The 21597-nt window shown below is 39.8% G+C and overlaps 1 protein-coding gene across 1 annotated transcript; it reads left to right on the top strand.

Moving 5' to 3' along the window:
- Window positions 1-717: 717 nt before the first annotated feature.
- UMPS (uridine monophosphate synthetase) lies at window positions 718-20520 on the top strand. Its single transcript, XM_079767282.1, has 6 exons — window positions 718-918; window positions 9578-9731; window positions 11935-12606; window positions 14039-14214; window positions 15665-15779; window positions 18578-20520. Exons 1-6 carry the CDS (start codon window positions 748-750, stop codon window positions 18745-18747), a joined length of 1458 nt encoding a protein of 485 aa, XP_079623408.1. The 5' UTR covers window positions 718-747; the 3' UTR covers window positions 18748-20520.
- Window positions 20521-21597: the final 1077 nt, after the last annotated feature.

Here is a 21597-nt window from a genome sequence, read left to right as displayed (position 1 = left end):
CCATCATTAGCCCTATGGCTTTCTGGGTTATGTACCTTAAAGTATTGCCTTCTACACATAATGAGAATTTCCTCCTCTTTAAGAGATTTATTTGTGAAGACGGAATACGCTTGGGATTTCAGATTGGCAGGCCAGATTACCCTCCTGGATAACCTTGATCCCAGTCAATTCATCCTCTACTCTCCTCCCTCTCATCAGCTGTACACGTGCTACATGCCAAGCACCTGAGCTACTCTAAGGGGAATACACATACTCCTCCAGGACACACAGAGCCCACAGAGAAGGTAATGAACCTGCAAAGAGCTGTACAGTCCCAAGTGCAAATTGCTGACATTGTCACGTGACGGATGCTGGGAAGTTAATAGAAAAATTGAGAAAAAGTCCCGGTCTTGGAGAACTTGCACTTCATTTGGTGAAACCAGGTGGGGGTTCGTGGCTAGTAACAAGCAAATAAAGACATGCTTGGCTAAGTAGTGGAGCTAATTAAGAAGACTCTGAGCTTTAAAAAATGGGCGGGGTTTATATACAGTCTCCGGGCTTTAAATTCCACCGACCCCACGCGGAGGCAGGCAACAGAAACATAAACCTCAGCAAGGTGCACTACCGCCACCCGACCCTCGTTACCTAGGCCCCAGTAGAGGGCGCAGTGAGCCAGCCGGCCGCCGGAAAAGGGGCGGGAGGGGCGGGGCTTGTAGAGTGACGTCACCAGAGCGCCGCAGCTCCGGCGCACTACGGCGTTTGGCGCGAATGTGGCTCTGCACCATGGCGGCCGCCGATGCAGTTTTGGGGTCGTTGGTAAAGGGTCTGTACGACGCGCAGGCTTTCAAGTTTGGGAATTTCGTGCTGAAGAGCGGGCTCTCTTCCCCCGTCTACGTAGATCTGCGGGGCATCGTGTCTCGACCACGTCTTCTGAGTCAGGTGTCAGCCCGGAAACGGGACGAACTGGGCGGGTGGCGGAAAAGGGGATCGGGAGATGGAGGAAGGCGACTGGGGCTGGGTTGCCAGTGGGAGCTAAGCAGGAGGGTCGACCCTACTGTCAGCCTGGGGAGTCAGTTTGAGAAGCCCGGAGGCCAGGAACTGTTCGTTTTTGGGGGGGACCCAGAGAGCAGCCTGCTGTCTTACCCACCGACTTTGACACGTGGTTTGCAAGAGTCGGGACTCCAGTTTGGGGCCCTGTCTCGCATAGACGTGGTTGAAGGATTTCTGTGTATCTAACCTCGAGAAAGTTAGATGTGGGGGAGAGAGAAAAAGGTGGGTGTGGGGAGAAGTTAGTAGCTGTTCAAATACTTGGAAGGGCTGTTGCTTGGAAGGAGGTTCCATTTTGCACTGTGTGACCTGGAGCAGGAATTAACGCCTCAGGGTGGACATTTCATGGAGAGTTTCTTGTTTTCGTTTTTTGGTGTTTTTTTTTTTTTTTTGGTCAATATAAGGGAAAACTTACTACAAATTAGAGATTGCCAGCAGAGTGCTTCTCAAACTTTGAGTATATATGAATCACCCGGGGATTTTGTTAAACGGTGCAATATGGTTGGGTAGATCTGAGGCAGGGCCTGCTGAGGTTATGCCCTTCTAATAAACTGCCAGCCAAAGCTGCAGACCACACTCTGAGCAGAAGGGTCTCAATGTGCTGTTCAGTACAGTTGCTACTAGCCACATGTGAATATTGAGCAATATGAATTTTTTACATTTAAATAGTCACATGTTGCTAGTGACTATCATATTGGACAGTGCAGATATAGAATATTTCCATCATCATAGAAGTTCTGTCTAGAAGACACATATGTTTCACCAGTCACTTAAGGATGTTTATGTTCACCCTTTGTGTGCTTATTATGGAAAGGATTGGAGCACTAGTTAAAATGGGTTGGAAACTCAAACTACACAGAATCTTGCTGTGGTGCATTTCAGCAGTGCTGCCGAGAAAGTGAATGACGAGGGGTTCTTCTAATGAAAAATTGATGTATTTTTTTAACAAGTCGTCAGTTGACAGGTGACTAAAAATTATTTTTTAATACTAGGTCTTGGTGTGGGTGTGATTTTTGGTAGTTAATTTGGAAGGAGTTCAAAACATTGAGAGACCTTGGTATAATAGAACTTCTTTCGTGTCTACTTTATATGAATAGGGTTTCTCAATATTTCTATCCAGAAAAAGCTGTAGAATTTACACTAACTCTTCTACCTTCTTAGTAGTAAGTACTATTGAACTACAGTAGATACATAAACTAATGCAAGGAGGAAAAGTACTGTTCATCTCACTAAAAAATGCATTTCTGAAATAATCAGTTTTTATGCTATCAAAATTTGAAAATTACGTTTTCATTAATTTTATGCTCATAACAATTGTAAATGATAACTCAGTACAGAAGAATTTTTAACACTTAGAGACTTACAGTCACAGGGAATGTTTTTTAATTTACAACTTTAAATTTCAATTTGTATATTTTTGTGAAGAACTAGTATGGAAATATCAATAAAAGTTTTTCAGACATAAATATATATTGCATTAGAATAAATTTTTTTGGAAATAATGGAATGAAAATATAAGTTCCCCCAAAATGTAGGCTTTTCTAGCTATCATAGCCTAGCATTGTTTTTTTAATGGAGATGTTGAGTATCAAATCACGATAGCATTTGGATCCCATTATATTCACTTAAAAGAGTGATGTAACAGTTCTATATTATATGTTAATGCTTTTGGTACTCTGGAAATTACATCTTTTGCAACGTAAAAATATTCATAGATTTTTTTTCATCTGAGCAAAAAATTATGAAGACATGATCAGTAAGCAACTCTGCTTGTTTGCTTCTCTTTTTTTTTAAATAAGGTGGTGTTCAGTAGGAGTATGCATTCTAGCATTAATATGTGATTTATGTGGAAAGGGTATTATAAAATAATAGGTTCTATATTATGAAACTTTTCATTCTTTTACATTTTTGTATATTCTTTAATTGGTTTTTTGAGGTATAATTGACATACAGCATTAATTTCAGGTATACAACATAATGATTTAATAATTGTATATATTGCAAAGTGATCACTGCAATAAGGCTAGTTAATATTCATCACCATACATATTTAAATATTTTTTCTGGTGATAACTTTTACTGTCTTTTTAGCAACTTTCAGATATGCAATACAGTATTAGTAACTATACTCACCATGCTGCATATACATCCCGTGACATTTATTTTATAACTGCAAGTTTGTACCTTTTGGCCACCTTCACCCATTTCATTCATCACACCCGTCCCCAGCCCCCACCTCTGGAAACCACCAATCTCTTCTCTATATCTATGAATTTGGCCTTTCTTTCTTTCTTTTTTGTTTCTTTGTTTTAGACTCCACTTATAAGTCAGATTATATAGTATTTGTCTTTCTCTGTCTGACTTGTGTCTTTATCCATTTGTCTATTGATGGATGTCTAGGTTGCTTCCATATTATGGCTATTGTAAATAATCCTGCAATGAACATAGAGTGTGTATATCTTTTTTAATTAGTGTTTTGCTTTCTTCAGATAAACACCCAGAAGTGGAATTGATGGGTCAAATGGGAGTTCTATTTTTAATTATTTTTGAGGAACCTCCATACTGTTTTCCGTAGTGGTTGCAACAATCTACATTCCCAACAATGATGCACAGGGTTCCCTTTTCTCCACATCCTTCCTAACAATTGTTTGTTGGATTCATTGATGGATGATAGCCATTCTGACAGGTGTGAGGTGATACCTCATTGTGGTTTTAATTTGCACTTCCCTGATGATTAGTGATGTTGAGAATCTTTTCATATGTCTATTGGCCATTTGTATGTCCTTTTTGGAGAAATGTCTATTTGGAACCTCTGTCCATATTTTAATCAGTTTTTTCAGTGTTAAGTTGTATAAGTTTCTTATACAGTATATTTTGAATATTAACCCCTTAGCGTATATATCATTGGCAAATATTTTCTCTCATTCAGTAGATTTTCTTTTCGTTTTGTTGATGGTTTCATTCACTGTGCAAAACTTTTCAGTTTGATATAGTCCCACTTGTTTATGTATATTTTTTTTTGTTTCCCTTGCCCATTGAGACATATAAAAAAATATTATTAAGAGTGATGTCAAAGAGTTTATTGCCTATTTTTCTTTTAGGAGTTTTATGGTTTCAGTTCTTACATTCAAGTATTTAATCCATTTTGAGTTTATTCTTGTAAGAGTTTATTGGTGTAAGAAAGTGATCCAGTTTCATTCTTTTGCATCTATCTGTTCAGTTTTCCCAGTGGTATTTATTGAAGAGCTATCCTTATCCCATTGTATATTCTTACCTCCTTTGTTGTAAATTAATTGACCATATTTCTGAGTTCTCTGTTCTGTTACATTAATCTATCTGTCTGTTTTCATGCCAGTACCATACCACTTTGATTACTGTATCCTTGTATAATTTGATATCAGGTAGCCTGATACTTCCAACTTTGTTCTTTCTCTATATTTGGCTCTTTGGGGTCTTTGTGGTTCTATATAAATTTTAGGGTTATTTGTTCTAGTTCTGTGAAAAATGCCATTGGTATTTTTATAGGGATTGCATCAAATATATAGATTGCTTTGGGAAATATGGACATTTTAATGGTGTTAATTTTTCCAATCCACAAACACATCCATTTATTTGTGTCTTCATTTTCTTCCAGCAGTGTCATACAGTTTTCAAAGTACGGGTCTTTTTACCTTTATTAAATTTATTCCTAGGTATTTTGTTCCTTTTGTTGCCACTGTAAATGAGACTTTCTTTTTTTTTCTTTTTTTAATTTAAAATTTTTTTATTGATTCCAGAGATAGGGGGAAGGGAGAGGGAGAGAGATTTTTTATGCATTCATTGGTTGCTTTTTGTATGTGCCCTGACTGGAGATTGAACCTGCAACCTTGGTGCATCTGGTTGATGCTCCAACTCAACTGAGCTACCCAGGAGGGCGAGATTATATTCCTAATTTCTTTTTCTGATAGTTCATTGTTAATATATAACAATGTAACCAATTTTTGAAGATTAATTTTGTATCCTGAAACTTTACTGAATTCATTTATTAGTTGTAGTTGTTTTTTGGTATAATCTTTATTGTTCTCACTATATAGTATCATGTTATCTGCAAACAGTAAGTTTTATTTCTTTGTTTTCAATTTGGAAGTGTTTTATTTCTTTTTCTCTTTAATTGCTAAGGTTAGGACTTCCATACTATGTCAAGTAAAAGTGGTGAGAGTAGACATCCTTGTCTTGTTCCCAATCTGGGAGATAAAGCTTAGCAGTTTTTCACCTTTGAGTATAATGTTAGCTGTGGTTTTGTCTTGTATGGCCTTTATTATGTGGAGTTATGTTTCCCTATGTCCACTTTGCTGAGAGTTTTTATCATAAATTAAAGTTGGATATTTTTAAATGCTTTTCTGCATTTGACAAAATCCAATGTGATGGTATGATTTTTTATTTTTGTAAATCCTAACTTTAGGATATTTTTTCAATTGATTTTTGGAGGTGGGGAGGGGCGGAGAGAGAAACATTGTGAGAGAGACACATCAATTGGTTGCCTCCTGCATGGGCCCTGACCAGGGCCAGGGATCTAACCTGCAATCCAGGTACGTACTCCAACCACTGAACTACACTGGCCAGGGCATGTTCATATGATTTCTATCCCTCATTTTATTTATCTGGCGTATCATGTTAATTGCTATGTGGATGTTAAACTAACCTTGCATCGTGGGAATAAATCTTACTTGATCATGGTATATGACCTTTATATTGTATTGCTGAATGCAGTTTGCTATTATTTTGTTGAGGATTTTTTCATCTAAGTTCATCAGGGATATTGGCCAATAATTTTCTTTTTTTGTAGTGTCTTTGTCTGATTTTGGTATGGAGTAATGCTGGTCACGTAAAATGAGTTTAGGAGCCATCCCTCCTCTTAATTTTTTTTTAATAGTTTGAGAAGAGTAGGTATTAATTCTTTGAAAGGTTGGTAAACATTTACCTGTGAAGACATCTGGTCCAGGGCTTTTGTTTATTGGGAGTATTTTTTATTACTGCCTTAACTTCATTAGTAGGAGGAAGTGTCTTCTGAGTTTCTTTTTCTTCCTGATTCAGCCTTGGAAAATTGTATGTTTCTAGGAACTTAACCATTTCTTCCAGGTTGTCCAATGTGTTGGCATATGATTGTTCGTAGTATTTCCTTATTTTAAATCCTTTGTATTTCTGTGACGTCAGTTGTCACTTCTCTTTCACTTCAGATTTTACTTATTTGGGCCCTCTCTGTTTTTTGATAAGTCTGGCTAAAGGGTTATCAGTCTTTTTCATGGATCTTTTCAGTTGTGTTTTTAGTCTATATCTTGTTTATTTCTTCTCTGATCTTTATTGTTTCCTTCCTTCTACACACTCTGTGCTTTATTTTTTGTGTTTTGTTTTTTAGTTTTTTTAGGTGTAAGATTAGATTGTTTATTTGAGTTTTTTTGTTTGTTTCTTGAGGTAGGCCTGTATTGCTACAAAATTCCCTTTTATAACTGCTTTGGCTATGTCACTCAGATTTGGGGTCATTGTGTTTTCATTTGTCTCATGGTATCTTTTGATTTCTTCCTTGATCTCATTGTTAACCCAGTCACTGTTTAGTAGCATGATGTTTAGCCACCACGTATTTGTGTGTTTTTCAGTTTTCTTTTTGTAATTGATTTCTAGTTTTATACCATTGTGATATGAGAAGATATGAAACTTGTTTTGTGGCCTAACCTGGTTTTTCCTGGAAAATGTTCAATGTGCACTTGAGTGCATGTTCTGTTGCTTTTGGGGGAAATGTCCTAAAAATATTAAGTCCATATGGTCTAATGTGCCATACAAGATCACTGTTTCCTTGTTGGTTTTCTGTCTAGAAGATCTATCCATTGATGCCAATGGGGTGTTAAAGAGGCCTCTACTATGACTATATTACTATTGATATTCCTTTTTTTTTCTATATTTGCTTCCTATATTGGGTTCAGAGATGTTTATGAAGGTTATATCCTTTTACTGGATTGATCCATTTATCATTTTGAAATGCTGTTCTTTGTCTCTTGTTCCAGCCTTTGTTTTAAAAAGTCTATTTTGTCTGATATGAGTATTCCTCCCCAAGCTTTTTTGCTTGTTTGTTTCTATTTGCATGAAATATCTTTTTTCCATATTTTTACTTTCAGCAGGTGTGACTTTTGATCTGAAACGGGTCTCTGATAGGTAGCATATGTATGGTTTTTAAAAATATATATATTTTTATTGATTTCAGAGAGGAAGGGAGAGGGAGAGAGAGAAGCATCAGTGATGAGAGAGAATCATTGATTGGCTGCCTCCTGCAACGCCCCCAACTGGGGATCAAACCTGCAACCCGGGCATGTGCCCTTGGCCAGAATCAAACCCGGGACCCTTCAGTCCACAGGCTGATGCTCTATCCACAGAGCTAAACCGGCTAGGCCTGGTTTTGGGGTGTGTGTGTGTGTGTGTGTGTGTGTGTTTAATCCCTTTAACAATGTATGTCTGATTAGAGCATTTAGTCTATTTACATTTAAAGTAATTATTGACAGGTATGTAATTATTGCCATTTTATTAATTGTTTACTGATTTAAAATTTTTTATCTTCACCCAGGGATATATTTTCCATTGATTTTTAGAGAAAATGTAAGGGAGAGGGAGAGACAGAGAGAAACACCGATGTGAGAGAGACACATCGATTGGTTGCCTCACGCATGTCCCCAATTAGGGCCAGGAGTCTGCAACCAAGGTACATGCCCTTGACCAGAATCGAACCTGGGACCCTTCAGTTCACAGGCTGACGCTCTATCCACTGAGCCAAATCGGCTAGGGCTACTGATTGTTTTTGTAGTTCCTCTCTGTTCCTTTCTTGTTCTTTTGCTCTTTTCTATGTTGATGATTTTATGTAATGTTGTGTTGGGTGTGTTTTTATTCCTTTCTCTTTATTTCTTGTATATTTCTTGTAGACTTTTGGTTTATGGTTACCACGTGCTTCATTATACTAAGCTATGTTTATAACAGCCTATTGTAAGTTGACAGTCATCTAAGTTCAAACACATTCTAAAACCACTATAATTTCTACAAACATTTATGTTTTTGTCATTATTTTTTACTTCTGTGTGTTTGTGTGTATTCCTTAATTCAGTGGTCGGCAAACTGCGGCTCGCGAGCCACATGTGGCTCTTTGGCCCCTTGAGTGTGGCTCTTCCACAAAATACCACGGCCTGGGCGAGTCTATTTTGAAGAAGTGGCGTTAGAAGAAGTTTAAGTTTAAAAAATTTGACTCTCAAAAGAAATTTCAATCGTTGTACTGTTGATATTTGGCTCTGTTGACTAATGAGTTTGTCGACCACTGCCTTAATTTATTGTTGTAATCACACATGATCTTCCTACATTTGCCTTTTAACTTTCTTACTAGCTTTATAGTTGGTTCTGCTATAAACACTGTGTTTGTCTTTGTCAGTAAGAATTGTTCTTATATTTTCTAATTCTCATTTTTTTATATTTTCTTTTTTAAGAAGTTCCTTCAACATTTCTGGTAATATTGGTTTGTTGCTGATGAACTCCTTTAGCTTTTTCTTGTCTGGACAAATCTTTCTTTTTAAAAAATATGTTTTATTGATTTTTTACAGAGAGGAAGGGAGAGGGAGAGTTAGAAACATTGATGAGAGAGAAACATCAAATCAACTGCCTCCTGCACACTCCCTACTGGGTATGTGCCTGCAACCAAGGTACATGCCCTTGACCGGAATCTAACCTGGGACCCTTGAGTCCACAGGCCGACGCTCTATCCACTGAGCCAAACCGGTTAGCCAAATCTTTATCTCTTTGATTATAGATGATTGCCTTGCTGGGTAGAGGAATCTTGTTTGTATGTCTTTGCTTTTCATCACTTTGAATATTTCAAGCCAATCCATTTTGACCTTTAATGTTTCTGTTGAGAAATCTGCCACATTGACTTTGCCCCTTGCCATTGGGATTTTGATAGGGGTTGCATTGAATATGTAGGTTGTTTTCATAGTGTGGACATTCTAACAATATTAGTTCTTCCAATCCGTGAGCACAGAATATCTTTCCATTTATTTGTGTCTTCAGTTGCTTTCATCATTATCTTATAGTTTTCAGTATTCAGGTCTTTGACCTCGTTGGTTAAATTTGTTCCTTGTTTAAACGGGATTGTTTTCTTAATTTTTGTTGTGAAACTGAAGACTTCTTTCAGGAAGAAAATATAACTAGTAGGTAATAGAAAGGTTTAAATACTGAAAGCATAATGGATTACCAAAGGAAACTGGGAACCCTGGGGGCCATCTTTAGTCCTTGGGGTCAACATTGTAGCCTTCCCTTACACATCCTATATTGTCCTCAGAGCAGACCCTGAGTTTAGACGAGTAGACTTGTTGTGTTTTTGTATTTGTAAATGTGTTTATGCAGAGTGTGATTTAACAAAAAGGCATTTGTAGTTTTCTAATCAGGTTTGAGACTATTTCCTACTGTCTCTAAGGTTATGCTACCTTATTTATACACCGTTTAAAATAGAACAATAAGAGTTCATGTGTTCTGGTTTTTTTTACAGGTCGCAGAACTTTTATTCCAAACTGCCCAAAATGCAGGGATCAATTTTGACACTGTCTGTGGAGTACCTTACACAGCTTTACCGTTGGCTACAGTTATCTGTTCAACTAACCAAATTCCAATGCTCATTAGAAGAAAAGAAACAAAGGATTACGGTAACCTCATACTGCTAGAATTTTTTCTTCTTCTAGGCACTGCTGTTTTACCAGGCACCTTGAATGTTCTTCATAGGTCCTTTAAGTTGTTATGGCAACTGTTGCTATATATATCACCTTCCTTTCCTTTAGAGTCTAGAGGTGAAATGGCAATGAAAAACAGTGGGTTTTTTTTTCACTATATCTGTGAGATCCAACATTTTTACCAGCCCTTCTCTTGTCAGCAGTGTGTTCTACTAGTAAGAGTACTTTCCCAGTATATTTATATTTAAACTAGGGGTCCAGTGCACGAATCTAGCCCCCAACTGCCCTCCCCTGCCAGCCTGGTCACCCCCAACTGCCCTCCCCTGATCTTGTGATGGCGTGGGGCAGCCATCTTGTGATGACGTGAGGGCGAGAGCCACCTAGGCTTTTATTAGTATAGATTCTAAAAATTTTTATGATGAAATCATGATTTCTGAGAATTGCTTCTGAAAACTATGGGGAGAGGAAGGGAAAAGGAATATAGTTGAAACAAGATTGACCAGGAGTTTTTAAGTGGGGAGTGCTGTATTTATTGGTGTTTGTTAAACTATTTTGGCTAGTTTTGTTTGACATTGTCTACTTAAAAAATAGTAAGAATATATGCTGCTTGAAGGCAGTGTTTATCTGTATGGATCTCTGCCCACAAAGAAACTATTATTTCTATTTCCTTATGATTTGTCTTCAAAAATATTTGTTGGAATAAGATTGTTAATTTTTAAATATGCCTATAAATACTCACAGTCTTGCATTCTAGTCCATGCTGACTCAGTGAAACTTGCCAATTCTTCAATAGGGAGGAAAGGAATGGGAAAGGGCAGTGATGGTACCTGTGGTAAAGCTCAAAAAGTGGGAAAAATGGTCACCAATTCTATTTCTGTTTCAAAATTTGACAAATTTGGTAGTGGGAAACAGAAAAATGAGTCTAAAAATGAGTCTGTAAAGTCTACAGCCTGAATTACATTTTGTAGGTTACCTGAAAATAATCTATCTTGGAGTTGGAATGGGAAAGTATATTTAGTCACATTGAATTATCCTATATAATAAAAGCCTAATATGCTGTGTCTGGTCGTCTGTTCAACCAATCAAAGCATAATACGCTAATGATATGCTAAGGCCGTTTAATTGCTCGCTATGTCGTGCACTGACCTCCAGGGGGCAGATGCCCTGACCGATAGGTTAGCTTGCTGCTGGGGTCTGGCCAATTGGGACTGAGCGAGATGGGCTGGACATGCCCTGGAGCCCTCCCGTGGTCCCTCCCCAGCTGGCCAATCTCCCGCATCCCTCCCTGGCCCCGATTGTGCACCAGTGGGATCCCTCAGCCTGGCCTGCACCCTCCTGCAATCCAGGACCCCTCGGGGGATGTCAGAGCCTGTTTTGGCCCGATCCCGCAGGCCGAGGGACCCCACTGTTACACAAATTTGTGCACCGGGCCTCTAGTATAATTTATAAAGTTGTAATGATTGGTCTAAATGATTGCTGAGTATTTTCTCTCCTGAATCTATATATGCAAAGGCCAATTTTCTGGCTGATCTTGAATAGTGAATTGATTTATTGATGGAAAAAGGAATGATTTCATTGAGGATATTGTGTTATTCTTTGTTTCATCACTTTCCTTGATCTAGATCAGTGGTCGGCAAACTGCGGCTCGCGAACCACATGCAGCTCTTTGGCCCCTTGAGTGTGGCTCTTCCACAAAATACCACGGCCTGGGCGAGTCTATTTTGAAGAAGTGGCATTAGAAGAAGTTTAAGTTTAAAAAATTTGGCTCTCAAAAGAAATTTCAATCGTTGTACTGTTGATATTTGGCTCTGTTGACTAATGAGTTTGCTGACTACTGATCTAGGTTATCTTGCTTTAAGAAACCACATATTTGAAACTTTGATTTAAGTAGTATAAACATGTTAAGTAATTTTTATTTACAATCCAAAATAATTTGCTAACTTTACTGTAAATATTCTGTATCTGTAACTGACAATTTTGGGATACAGACACACTGGATAAAACAGTAATTATGACACATTGCAGATTCATCAAAAATAAAGTTGTTCCAATATAGTTTATCAGAAAATAAGATTTAAATTATCCACCTCTTCATAAATACATGCAGATTTATTTTGTAAGATACATCTTGGGTTGATGAAATACTAAATTGGAATCAATATAATTCTTTCTTGTCCAGGTACTAAACGTCTTGTAGAAGGGGCTATTAATCCAGGAGAAAACTGTTTGATCATTGAAGATGTTATTACCAGTGGATCTAGTGTTTTGGAAACTGTTGAGGTTCTTCAGAAGGAGGGCTTGAAGGTCACAGATGTCATAGTGCTGCTGGACAGAGAGCAAGGAGGCAAGGATAAGCTGCAGGCACATGGGCTTCATCTCCACTCAGTGTGTACATTGTCCAAAGTGCTGGAGATTCTTGAGCAACAGAAAAAAATTGATGCTGAGATGGTTGAGAGAGTGAAGAAATTTATTCAGGAGAATGTTTTTGTGGCAGCTGATCATAATGGTTCTCTCCCATCTATAAAGAAAGCACCCAAAGAACTCAGCTTTGGTGCACGTGCAGAGCTGCCCGGGATCCATCCAGTTGCATCAAAGCTGCTCAGGCTTATGCAAAAGAAGGAGACCAATCTGTGTCTGTCTGCTGACATTTCAGAATCCAGAGAGCTGTTGCAGCTAGCAGATGCTTTAGGACCCAGCATCTGCATGCTCAAGACTCATGTAGATATTTTGAATGACTTTACTCTGGATGTGATGAAGGAGTTAACAAGTCTGGCAAAACACCATGAGTTTTTAATATTTGAAGACCGGAAATTTGCGGACATAGGAAACACAGTAAAAAAGCAGTATGAAGGTAAGTATTATTCAGGAATCTGCAAGAATCAGAAATCCAGTTTAAAGTAGCTGAAGAAAAAAGGGAAATGTATTGGCTCACATCACTGAAAGTCCATCCATAGAACAGGCTGCCAAGCATGGTTGGATCCAGGAGCTCAAGTGATGTCTTTTGGACTTGCTTTCTCTTCTATCAGCTCTGCCTTCTTCCTTCTTTCTCAGGTAGGCACAGTCCTCATGCCTACTCCAATTCAGTCACTGGGTATAGAATACCTTTAGGTATAGAGTAGCTAAAGATATCACTAACACTTGGATAATATGCCCCACCCCTGGTAGGTAATGTGAGGTGGTTAACTCTGTATAAACTTCTTAAACCAAGATCTGGTAAAGGGTAGTTCCCCTAAAAAAAAAACAAGTGTGCCAATGCCAGAAGACAGGAACATAGGGTCTAGGCAGGCAAACATGACAGAGGTTGGGCATGGCAAAACAGTGAATTCTGTTATTTGAAGAATGAAAATTGCAGATATGGGAAACAATGAAAAAGTAGTATAAAGGTGTAAAATTCATTTTTAGCAGAAAAAGTTTTGTTGATGATACACATTCTTTTAAAAATATTTTGTTAAAATAGAGCATATGTTGGTTGAAAAAAATAGCTTAATTCTCTACTTACCCTTCTATGCAAATTTCTGCCATAGTGTACATATCTAATGTTTTTTCTTCACTTAACCTTTTATTTTATCATGTTATTAACATTTATAGACATCTTTTGAGATTTTTTTTTTTAAGGTGATGCATGCTTATGCTGAAGCTATTTCTTTGGGATAGATTTGTCTACAAACATGTTTTCTTTTTATGTGCCTCAGATGTCCTCTTTAGTTTGTTGACTGATGTAAGAGTTATACAAACTTTCTACAGGTTTACATAGAGTCTTTTAAAAAATCGATTAGGGTTATTGCTGTTAGCATTTTAAATGAAAATAATTGCCTATTGATATTTGAAGACCGAAAGAGACCTTAGGAACAAGTAGAAGATTTGAGAAATGGTAAAGTTGCTATGAGATCTCTGCAGAATGAAAATTTGTTGTCTTCGGAGGAATTTCCAAATGTTAATATCTTTGACCTTCATAAACACCCATCTTCACTGGGGTTCATTTCTAATTGCATAAGTTTTATTGGTCACAGCTTCAGCCTGCAAGGAAAAACAGTTTAATGTTGCTTAGAAACTAAGTACAGAACTTTGCAAGAATTTTCTCATTGTGATCTCTCAACTAGCTACTAGGTAGATAAATGTTTCGCACTTAGAACCATACGTAAGTCCACTGAAACACTAAAATTCTTGAAGTGTTTCACTATTTCATTAACATGTTACTAGGACATTTCATACTCTTCTTGTTTGGCAAAAAGGAGGTTTTTGTGTGAAATTTAACAAATATCTTTTTGCCTCTTTCTTCTTAGGTGGTGTCTTTAAAATAGCTTCCTGGGCAGATGTAGTAAATGCTCACGTGGTGCCAGGCTCGGGAGTTGTGAAAGGCCTGCAAGAAGTTGGCCTGTCTCTGCACCGGGGGTGCCTGCTCATTGCGGAAATGAGCTCCGCTGGCTCCTTGGCCACTGGGGACTACACTAAAGCAGCAGTAAGTGCCAGAGGGACTGGGCTGTAAACCACATGTTCTAGAGGAAGAAAATACCTTCTTTTTGGGTCTATGAAACTGCTAAAAAAAAAAAAAAAGCTGCTGTTAATGTGACAGTATATTAATACTCATTGGCTAGAATTCTCTGATAGTTAATAGCATTTTATATCTTGTGTTGAACACTTAAAAGAGATTTGAATTGTACACCCAAGAGAGAAACATTGAAACAGATATTTGGTCAGATAAACATTTGCCACGCTTACCTGACCTTTAAGACAGAGGTGTTTTTTATCTCGCCATGAGTTGGAATTGAAGAGCTGCTTCCCAGATATATGCAGTGCCTCAGAACCTCCCCAATCCCACAGAGATGCATTCCCAGGACAGCAGCCCACATGTTTTTTGTTTGTTTGTTTTTTCAGTCTTTGATGTTGATTGGTACTGTATGGTAAAGCTCTTAACTAGAGCCCAGACTCATTGCTTCCTCCAGTAACTCCCCATTATCAAAAGTTTTTATAACACTGCACTTAATACCCAGCACCCACCCTTACATTCCAGAATAAAATGAGAAGATAATTAACTAGTTAAAAAGTTTCATAGTTGGATAGATCACCTTTACAGATATTTTGTTATTTCCAATACTCTCTATGGAACTGAAGAACTCATGTGGCCCTAGGACCAGGTTTTAACCCCACACCTGAACTGTCTGTCCATAAACAACTATGATTTCCCAATTCTCATAACAGAGGGGTACATGGGTCATTCTGGGGATCTGGGTCTGGCTCAAGGACAAGACATCACTCTCTGGTAGGTAGTAGTACTTGTGGCAAGAACAGAACAGTGTAAGTCTCAGGGAAGAGCCAAATGAGGAAGTCAGACCTTGTAGAGAAGCTTCTATGAATATGGGGTAATGGTATAGAAATTGTGGAGACCAATTAGCAAGTATTAAAGAAGAGGGAAAGCAGTAGAGTTGAGATTTCTTTAGCTCTTGACAGCATAGCTACCCTTGAATGTGGAGCACCCTGTGTAGATAGGCAGTAAGTCTTCAATGTAGTTTTATACCGTTTAGAAATATAGTCCAGAGTACTTTCCTCATAGCCTTTTTGGAAGTAGGAGGGTCCTCAAGCATTATTAAAAATAAGTAATTTTGCAGCATCTAGATTCTAGACAACCATAGTTAGTATAGGATTTACTATAGTATAGTATGGACACTATGTTTTTAGGGTATGGTTAATTGGGAGAAGGGAAGAGACAGGGTTAATGGAGCAAGGATGTAGATTCATAGCTAAGATTACCTGTTTTAGATATAATGAATTTAATATGAAATGAGAAAAGACATCTATAAAATAGCCATTTCTTACTAGTTAATAGAGCCAGTTTTTAACTTTACTTGTAGAATTATTATTCTGTGTGGTTAACTGCTTTCTTGTAATCTGTCCTATTACATTCCATTTAGGTTAGAATGGCTGAGGAGCATTCTGAATTTGTGTTTGGTTTTATTTCTGGCTCCCGAGTAAGCATGAAACCAGAATTTCTTCACTTGACTCCAGGAGTTCAGTTAGAAGCAGGAGGTAAGTCTGTTCATTGGTCATGGTTCTTCAAAAATGCTTCTTTACCCAAGTCGGCAAAGGCTAGATGAAATTCTGTGTGTTGTTACAAAGTTGCTAAAGAAAAAGCTTGTTTATCTAGAACAATAATGAATGAGCCCTTTGGCCTGGTGATACTGACCTAGGTATGTGAAGTAGCTTGCAGTCTAATTTTAGGGTGACAATTTAGAAAACTACTTTTCATTAGAATGTATCAGATACACTGAGTGGCCAGATTATTATGATCTCTGAAAGCATAACAATCTGGCCACTCAGTGTGTATGTGTGTATTAGAGGCCTGGTGCACGAAATTCGTGCAGGGGCGGGGGGTGGGGTTGTCCCTTAGCCAAGCCTGCACCCTCTCCAATCTGGGACCCCTTGAGGGATGTCAACCGCCCGTTTAGGCAGTCGGACATCCCTCTTACAATCCAGGACTGCTGGCTCCCAATCGCTCACCTGCCTCTGCCTGATTGCCCCTAACCACTTCTGCCTGCCAGCCTGATCAATGCCTAACTTCTCCCCGGCCGGCCCAATTGCCCCTAATTGCCCTCCCCTGCCAGCCTGGTTGTCCCCAACTGCCCTCCCCTTCAGGCCTGGTCTCCCCCCCCCAACTGTCCTCCCTGCACGCCTGGTCCCCCCCCCCAACTGCCCTCCCCTTCAGGCCTGGTCTCCCCCAGCTGCCCTCCCCTGCCAGCCTGATCGATGCCTAACTGCTCCCCTGCCAGCCCGATTGCCCCTAACTGACTTTCTCTGCAGGCCTGGGCCCCCACCCCCACCCCCACCTGCCCTCCCCTGCAGGCCTGATCGCTCCCAACTGCCCTCCCCTGCCAACCCAGTCGCCCCTAACTGCTCTCCCCTGCCGACCCGGTCACCCCTAACAGCCCTCCCCTGCAGGCCTGATTGCCCCAAAACTGCCTTCCCTTGCAGGCCTGGTCCCTCCCAACTGCCCTCCCCTGCAGGCCTGATCACCCACAACTGCCCTCCCCTGCAGGCCTGTGTTCCCCCAACTGCCCTCTCCTGCCAGCCATCTTGTGGCAGCCATCTTATGTCCATGGGGGTGGCCATCTTGTATGTTGGGGTGATGGTCAGTTTGCATATTACCTCTTTATTATATAGGATGAAAAGACATCCTACTGAATGAGAGAAAATATTTGTAAATTACGTATCTGATAAAATATTTTTAAAAATTGTACAACTCAATAGCAAACAAATTATCTGATTTAAAAAATGGGCAGATCTTTGAACATTTTTCCAAAGAAGACATACAGATGGCCAACAGATACATGATAAGATGCTCAGCATCACTAATCATCAGGGAGGTTACAAATCAAAACCACAATGAGATATCACCTCACACCTCCTAGAATGACTTATCAAAAGGCAAGAAATAACCAGTGTTGGAGAGGATGTGGGGAAAGGGGAACCCTGTGTACTGTTGGTGGGAATATATATTGGTGCACCTACTATGGGAAACAGTATAACGGGGTTCCTAAAAAAATTTAAAATAGAACTTCCATATGATCTAGCAATTCCACTGGGAGTATTTATCCTAAGAAAACAAAAATCTAACTTAAAAAGAGATATGTACCCCCACGTTCATTGCAGTATTGTTTACAATAGCCAAGATATGGAAACAACCTATGTGTCTATTGATGGATAAAGAAATTTTAATTATCCATATTATTCAAGCATATAAAAATGAAATCTTGCCATTTACAATATCATGGATGTACCCATTATGCTAAGTGAAATACTAGTAAGTCAGACTAAGAATGAAAAATACCACATGAGTTCACTTATATGTGGAATTTAAATACAAAAAATTAAATAAGCTCATTGATATAGAGGACAGATTGGTGGTTGCCAGAGGTAGGGGTTGAAGGATGGGAGACATGGGTGATGGGGCTCAAAGGTTATAAGTCATGAGGATGTATTTACAGCAAGGCAACTATAGTCAATTATATTGTATTTCATATTTGAAAGTTGCTAAATCTTGAAAGTTGTCTTCACAAAAGAAAATTTAGTAATTAATGCCAGGTGATGGATGTTAAGTAGACTTATTGTGGTGATCAGTTCTCAGTGTACACAAATATTAAATCATTATGTTGTACACCTGAAACTAATGTTATATGTTAGTTGTACCTCAATAAAAAAAGATATAAAAAGAATGAAAAAAACAAAATTAAGGAACAGGCTTTATATACAGGGTGGGGCAAAAGTAGGCTTACAGTTGTGAGTATGTGAAACAGTTTATTCTTGTATTATTATTTATTATTGTATTGCATACGAACAACTGTAAACCGACTTTTGCGCCCCTGTATAGTATGAGCACTTGATGGGGTTGCGGCAGAAAGGTTCACATATGTGGTCGTGGTCCCGTTCAGTGCCTTCTGAGGACTTTCCCAGTGGTGTGGCATGTGATTCTGAGGTGTATACTAAAATTGCCTTCAATTGTAAGGCCTAGCTTTATCTTATTATTATTTTGTGTTGAACCTTTCTTGGCATTGGTAGGAGATTTACTTTTTTTTTTTTATGCTGTTAAACTATAAATGCTCTACAATTAGACACTGAAAAGGAGTTGGTTAGCTGCTTCACTGTGGATATCTCTAGCCTGTCCAGGGTCTGTCTCTTCACCTGTATTTACTCACTTGCTGTGCAGAAGGAACATGGAAAGCAAGAGCATGGTGTTAAATAAAGCTGGTTAGATACTTTTCCAAATGGTCACATGACAGGTTTTCTGATGTTCTGTATTGTGTTGATAAGTAACTTTTGTGTTTCTGCAGGTGATAATCTCGGCCAACAGTACAATAGCCCACAAGAAGTTATTGGCAAACGAGGTTCTGATATCATCATTGTAGGCCGGGGTATAATAGCATCAGCCAATCGTCTGGAAGCAGCAGAGATGTACAGAAAGGCTGCCTGGGAAGCCTATTTGAGTAGACTTGGCGTCTGAGTCTCAGATACTTTTTGTGAAGGCCTTGAAGACCCGCTGTCTCCTGAGATGCCTTGGCTGGATAACAAGCAGCCTTTTATACTGCCTGGATTCCTCCATGGGTCCTGTGTTGGAGTGACTTCTAGAGTTATCATCATGCTTAGAATATACTGAACAGCTGTAATCACTGCATTAGTTTTCAAGCATTCTTTAGTGAGACTGATGTTGGCGAAGCAGTCACAGTCCTGTCTGTGGTAAAGCCTTCCACATTTGAGGATTCCCTCAACCCCCATCTCTAGATCAGGCTTTTTGATTCTTTTAGTTGCTGTGGCACAAAAACTTTAGGACATTAAGAGTACAGCATTTTGGACATCGAAGTACAACATTTCTTGTGTCCTTTATTCTGTGTCTAATGTGATGCCCAAACAATATTAAAATATTAGTTCTTCTCCTCTTAAAAGTGATAGTCCAGGTATCCAAATGGTGCTGGTTCTCAGAACTGCCACTATTCACTCACCAAAGGGAGCAAGGTGGGGAAGTGGGAAGCTGACTACAGCCGTGCCCCGGGGACCAATACCTGGCTTTCACTTCAACAGAGGGTTTCTGACTCTCCTTCCAGCAGCAGTGTGGTGTGGACCTGTGCTGAAATCCAGGCACAGCTTCCCTTTGCCTTATTTGGATTACCAATGGACAAGCTGCTCCTTCATTTATGTAAAAAGGCAGCAGCGTCAGGAGGTCTAAGGTTCCATTGGGAGGTTTGCTTCAGGATCCTACATAATTGTCCCAACTGTCGTTGACAGAGGGGAAAGTCAGACTTCACTAGAAATAAGGAAAAAGAAGCTCAGCAACAGAGCTGATATTGTCCACATCTTGGTTTCTACCACCTTTGCTCACAGGCCCCACCATCACACACATGGCATAACCAGTTAGGCAGCCCTCTCAATCACGTCCCAAATGCACTCCAGTCAAACCTCGATTCTCAAACGTCTCACATCTCAAACAGTTTGCCTCTCAACCTGACAACCCTTTCATGCTGATACCTGTATGATCAATCACGTGTTTCTCAGGTGACAAAAGGAAAGGATGCTCAAGTAAGAGGTTACTGCTGTCAACAACTCAAGATATTGTGCTGTGAATATTGTTTATTTTCTTTTGTTGCTGCTTATTGTTAAATTTTCATTTTTTATTGTATATTTAATATCCTTTTTGTTAAGTTTTCATTTACATTGCATGTCCTTTTTGTTTTTAAAGTGTTTATAGGTTAAGCAGTACATTAGACATGCATTGTATATAAGAAAAGTTAAAACGGAATCACTTGGGGGTCTGGAATGGATTAATCCAATTTATATTATTTCTAACTAGTGGCCCAGTGCACAAAATTCATGCACATAAGAGGGAATTAATTAGAGGAAATATTTTAATATTGCTATTTGCCCTTTCTCTATAATAGAAGTGTCTAGCTGGCCCCACCTCCATTTGGTAACACCAAGACCTGGCCAGTCCCACGTCCAGCCTCACGTTCCAGCGCTGGGGTGGGGGGCGCGGCCTCAGGTGTCCCAGTGTTGGGACAGAGGGGGCACGGCCCCAGGTACCCTGGCCCCGACCCACGCCACACCCCGAAACCCCAGACCTGCTGCACCATGGGACCCGTCAATGTACCTCCTGGTGACCAGTTGTTTGGTTGTTGCAGATGAAAATAAAGTCATGCACTTAAGCATGCACATTCATTTTCAGTGCCTGATTTGTCTACATTCTCTAAATTGCAAAATAAGATCTTCAGCCAGATAGCATCATAATGCCAAGTTCTTTATATAATGACACATACCATTCTCTCCACTCAGTATGCTCCATTTGAATGGATTAAATGTATGTGACTCATATGAAAGGCACTGCTGCTTGCTCTTAATAGAGGAAGCATTAGCTCATTGCCTAATGCCATAGAGTGGTTGAAATGGCATATACTGACTTGAAGAACAGAAGGAAAAATAACAAAAACAACGTTCAGTGCTGTGGACAGCAGAATCCGCTCCCTTGCCCTTTGTTTTTTCTGCTTTTCCGGTGAACCTATTTACGCTCTGCCTCAATCGACACAGAAGACAAAATCAGATGCTGTAATCTGCATTTTATAGTGCCATTTGAGTACAAAGAGGTGCTTTTCAATCTTTACTTTTTTTTTAATCAATGCAGCTCAAACTTGCTCCCAACGTTCCAGGAGCCAGGCCAACATGGCTGTGTGGACACACCGTTGCTAGGTGCTGTCAGGCTTCAGGGCTGGGGCAGGGAACACACCAGGTGTTGCTGGAAACGAATCAGCTCTCCTCTCTACATAGCAGGAGTCTTTTCATTATAAAACGCCAAGCAGCAGCCGTTTTCCTTTACCCCCATCCCCAGCCCTCCTTGTCTGGGGGCATAGGAAGGGGCTGGGAGGGTATTCACTCTTGGCTCTTCAATTTCTCTTATTTAACGGAGCCCAGTGACAGCTGCTTCTCTGAGCACAACGCCGGCCGGCTCAGGGCTAGCCGCACCTGGAAGGCAAGCGGCAGAGCTGACCAGGGGCTTTGACCAAGCCCGAGCTGGGCTTGGGACATCCGGAAGCTGAAGGAACCGGTTTAGGAAACCAGGATGTGTGGTGGTCCCCGGCAGGCTATGTCTTACGGCAGCGCTTGGCTTCCCTCCACTCCTGCAGCTGGGGAGAGTTGAGGCTGGGAATTGGTGAAACTCGCTCACCTGTGGGAACCCAGATTTGGGCAGGGAGCAGAGCCTGGCGGCCAGAGCACACAGGTCACCGCAACCTCGGCAGGCGGCTCTCCCCACGCCCAGACTCCAGGGGCGAAGGTACGGGGATGCTCCTGAAGACTTTAGGTGCCATCC

This window comes from Cnephaeus nilssonii (genome assembly GCF_951640355.1).
Source record: "Cnephaeus nilssonii genome assembly, chromosome: 3".
Lineage (NCBI taxonomy): Eukaryota > Metazoa > Chordata > Mammalia > Chiroptera > Vespertilionidae > Cnephaeus > Cnephaeus nilssonii.
The sequence above is the reverse complement of the archived record's forward strand: the minus strand, read 5'-3'. Positions and strand labels throughout refer to the sequence as shown.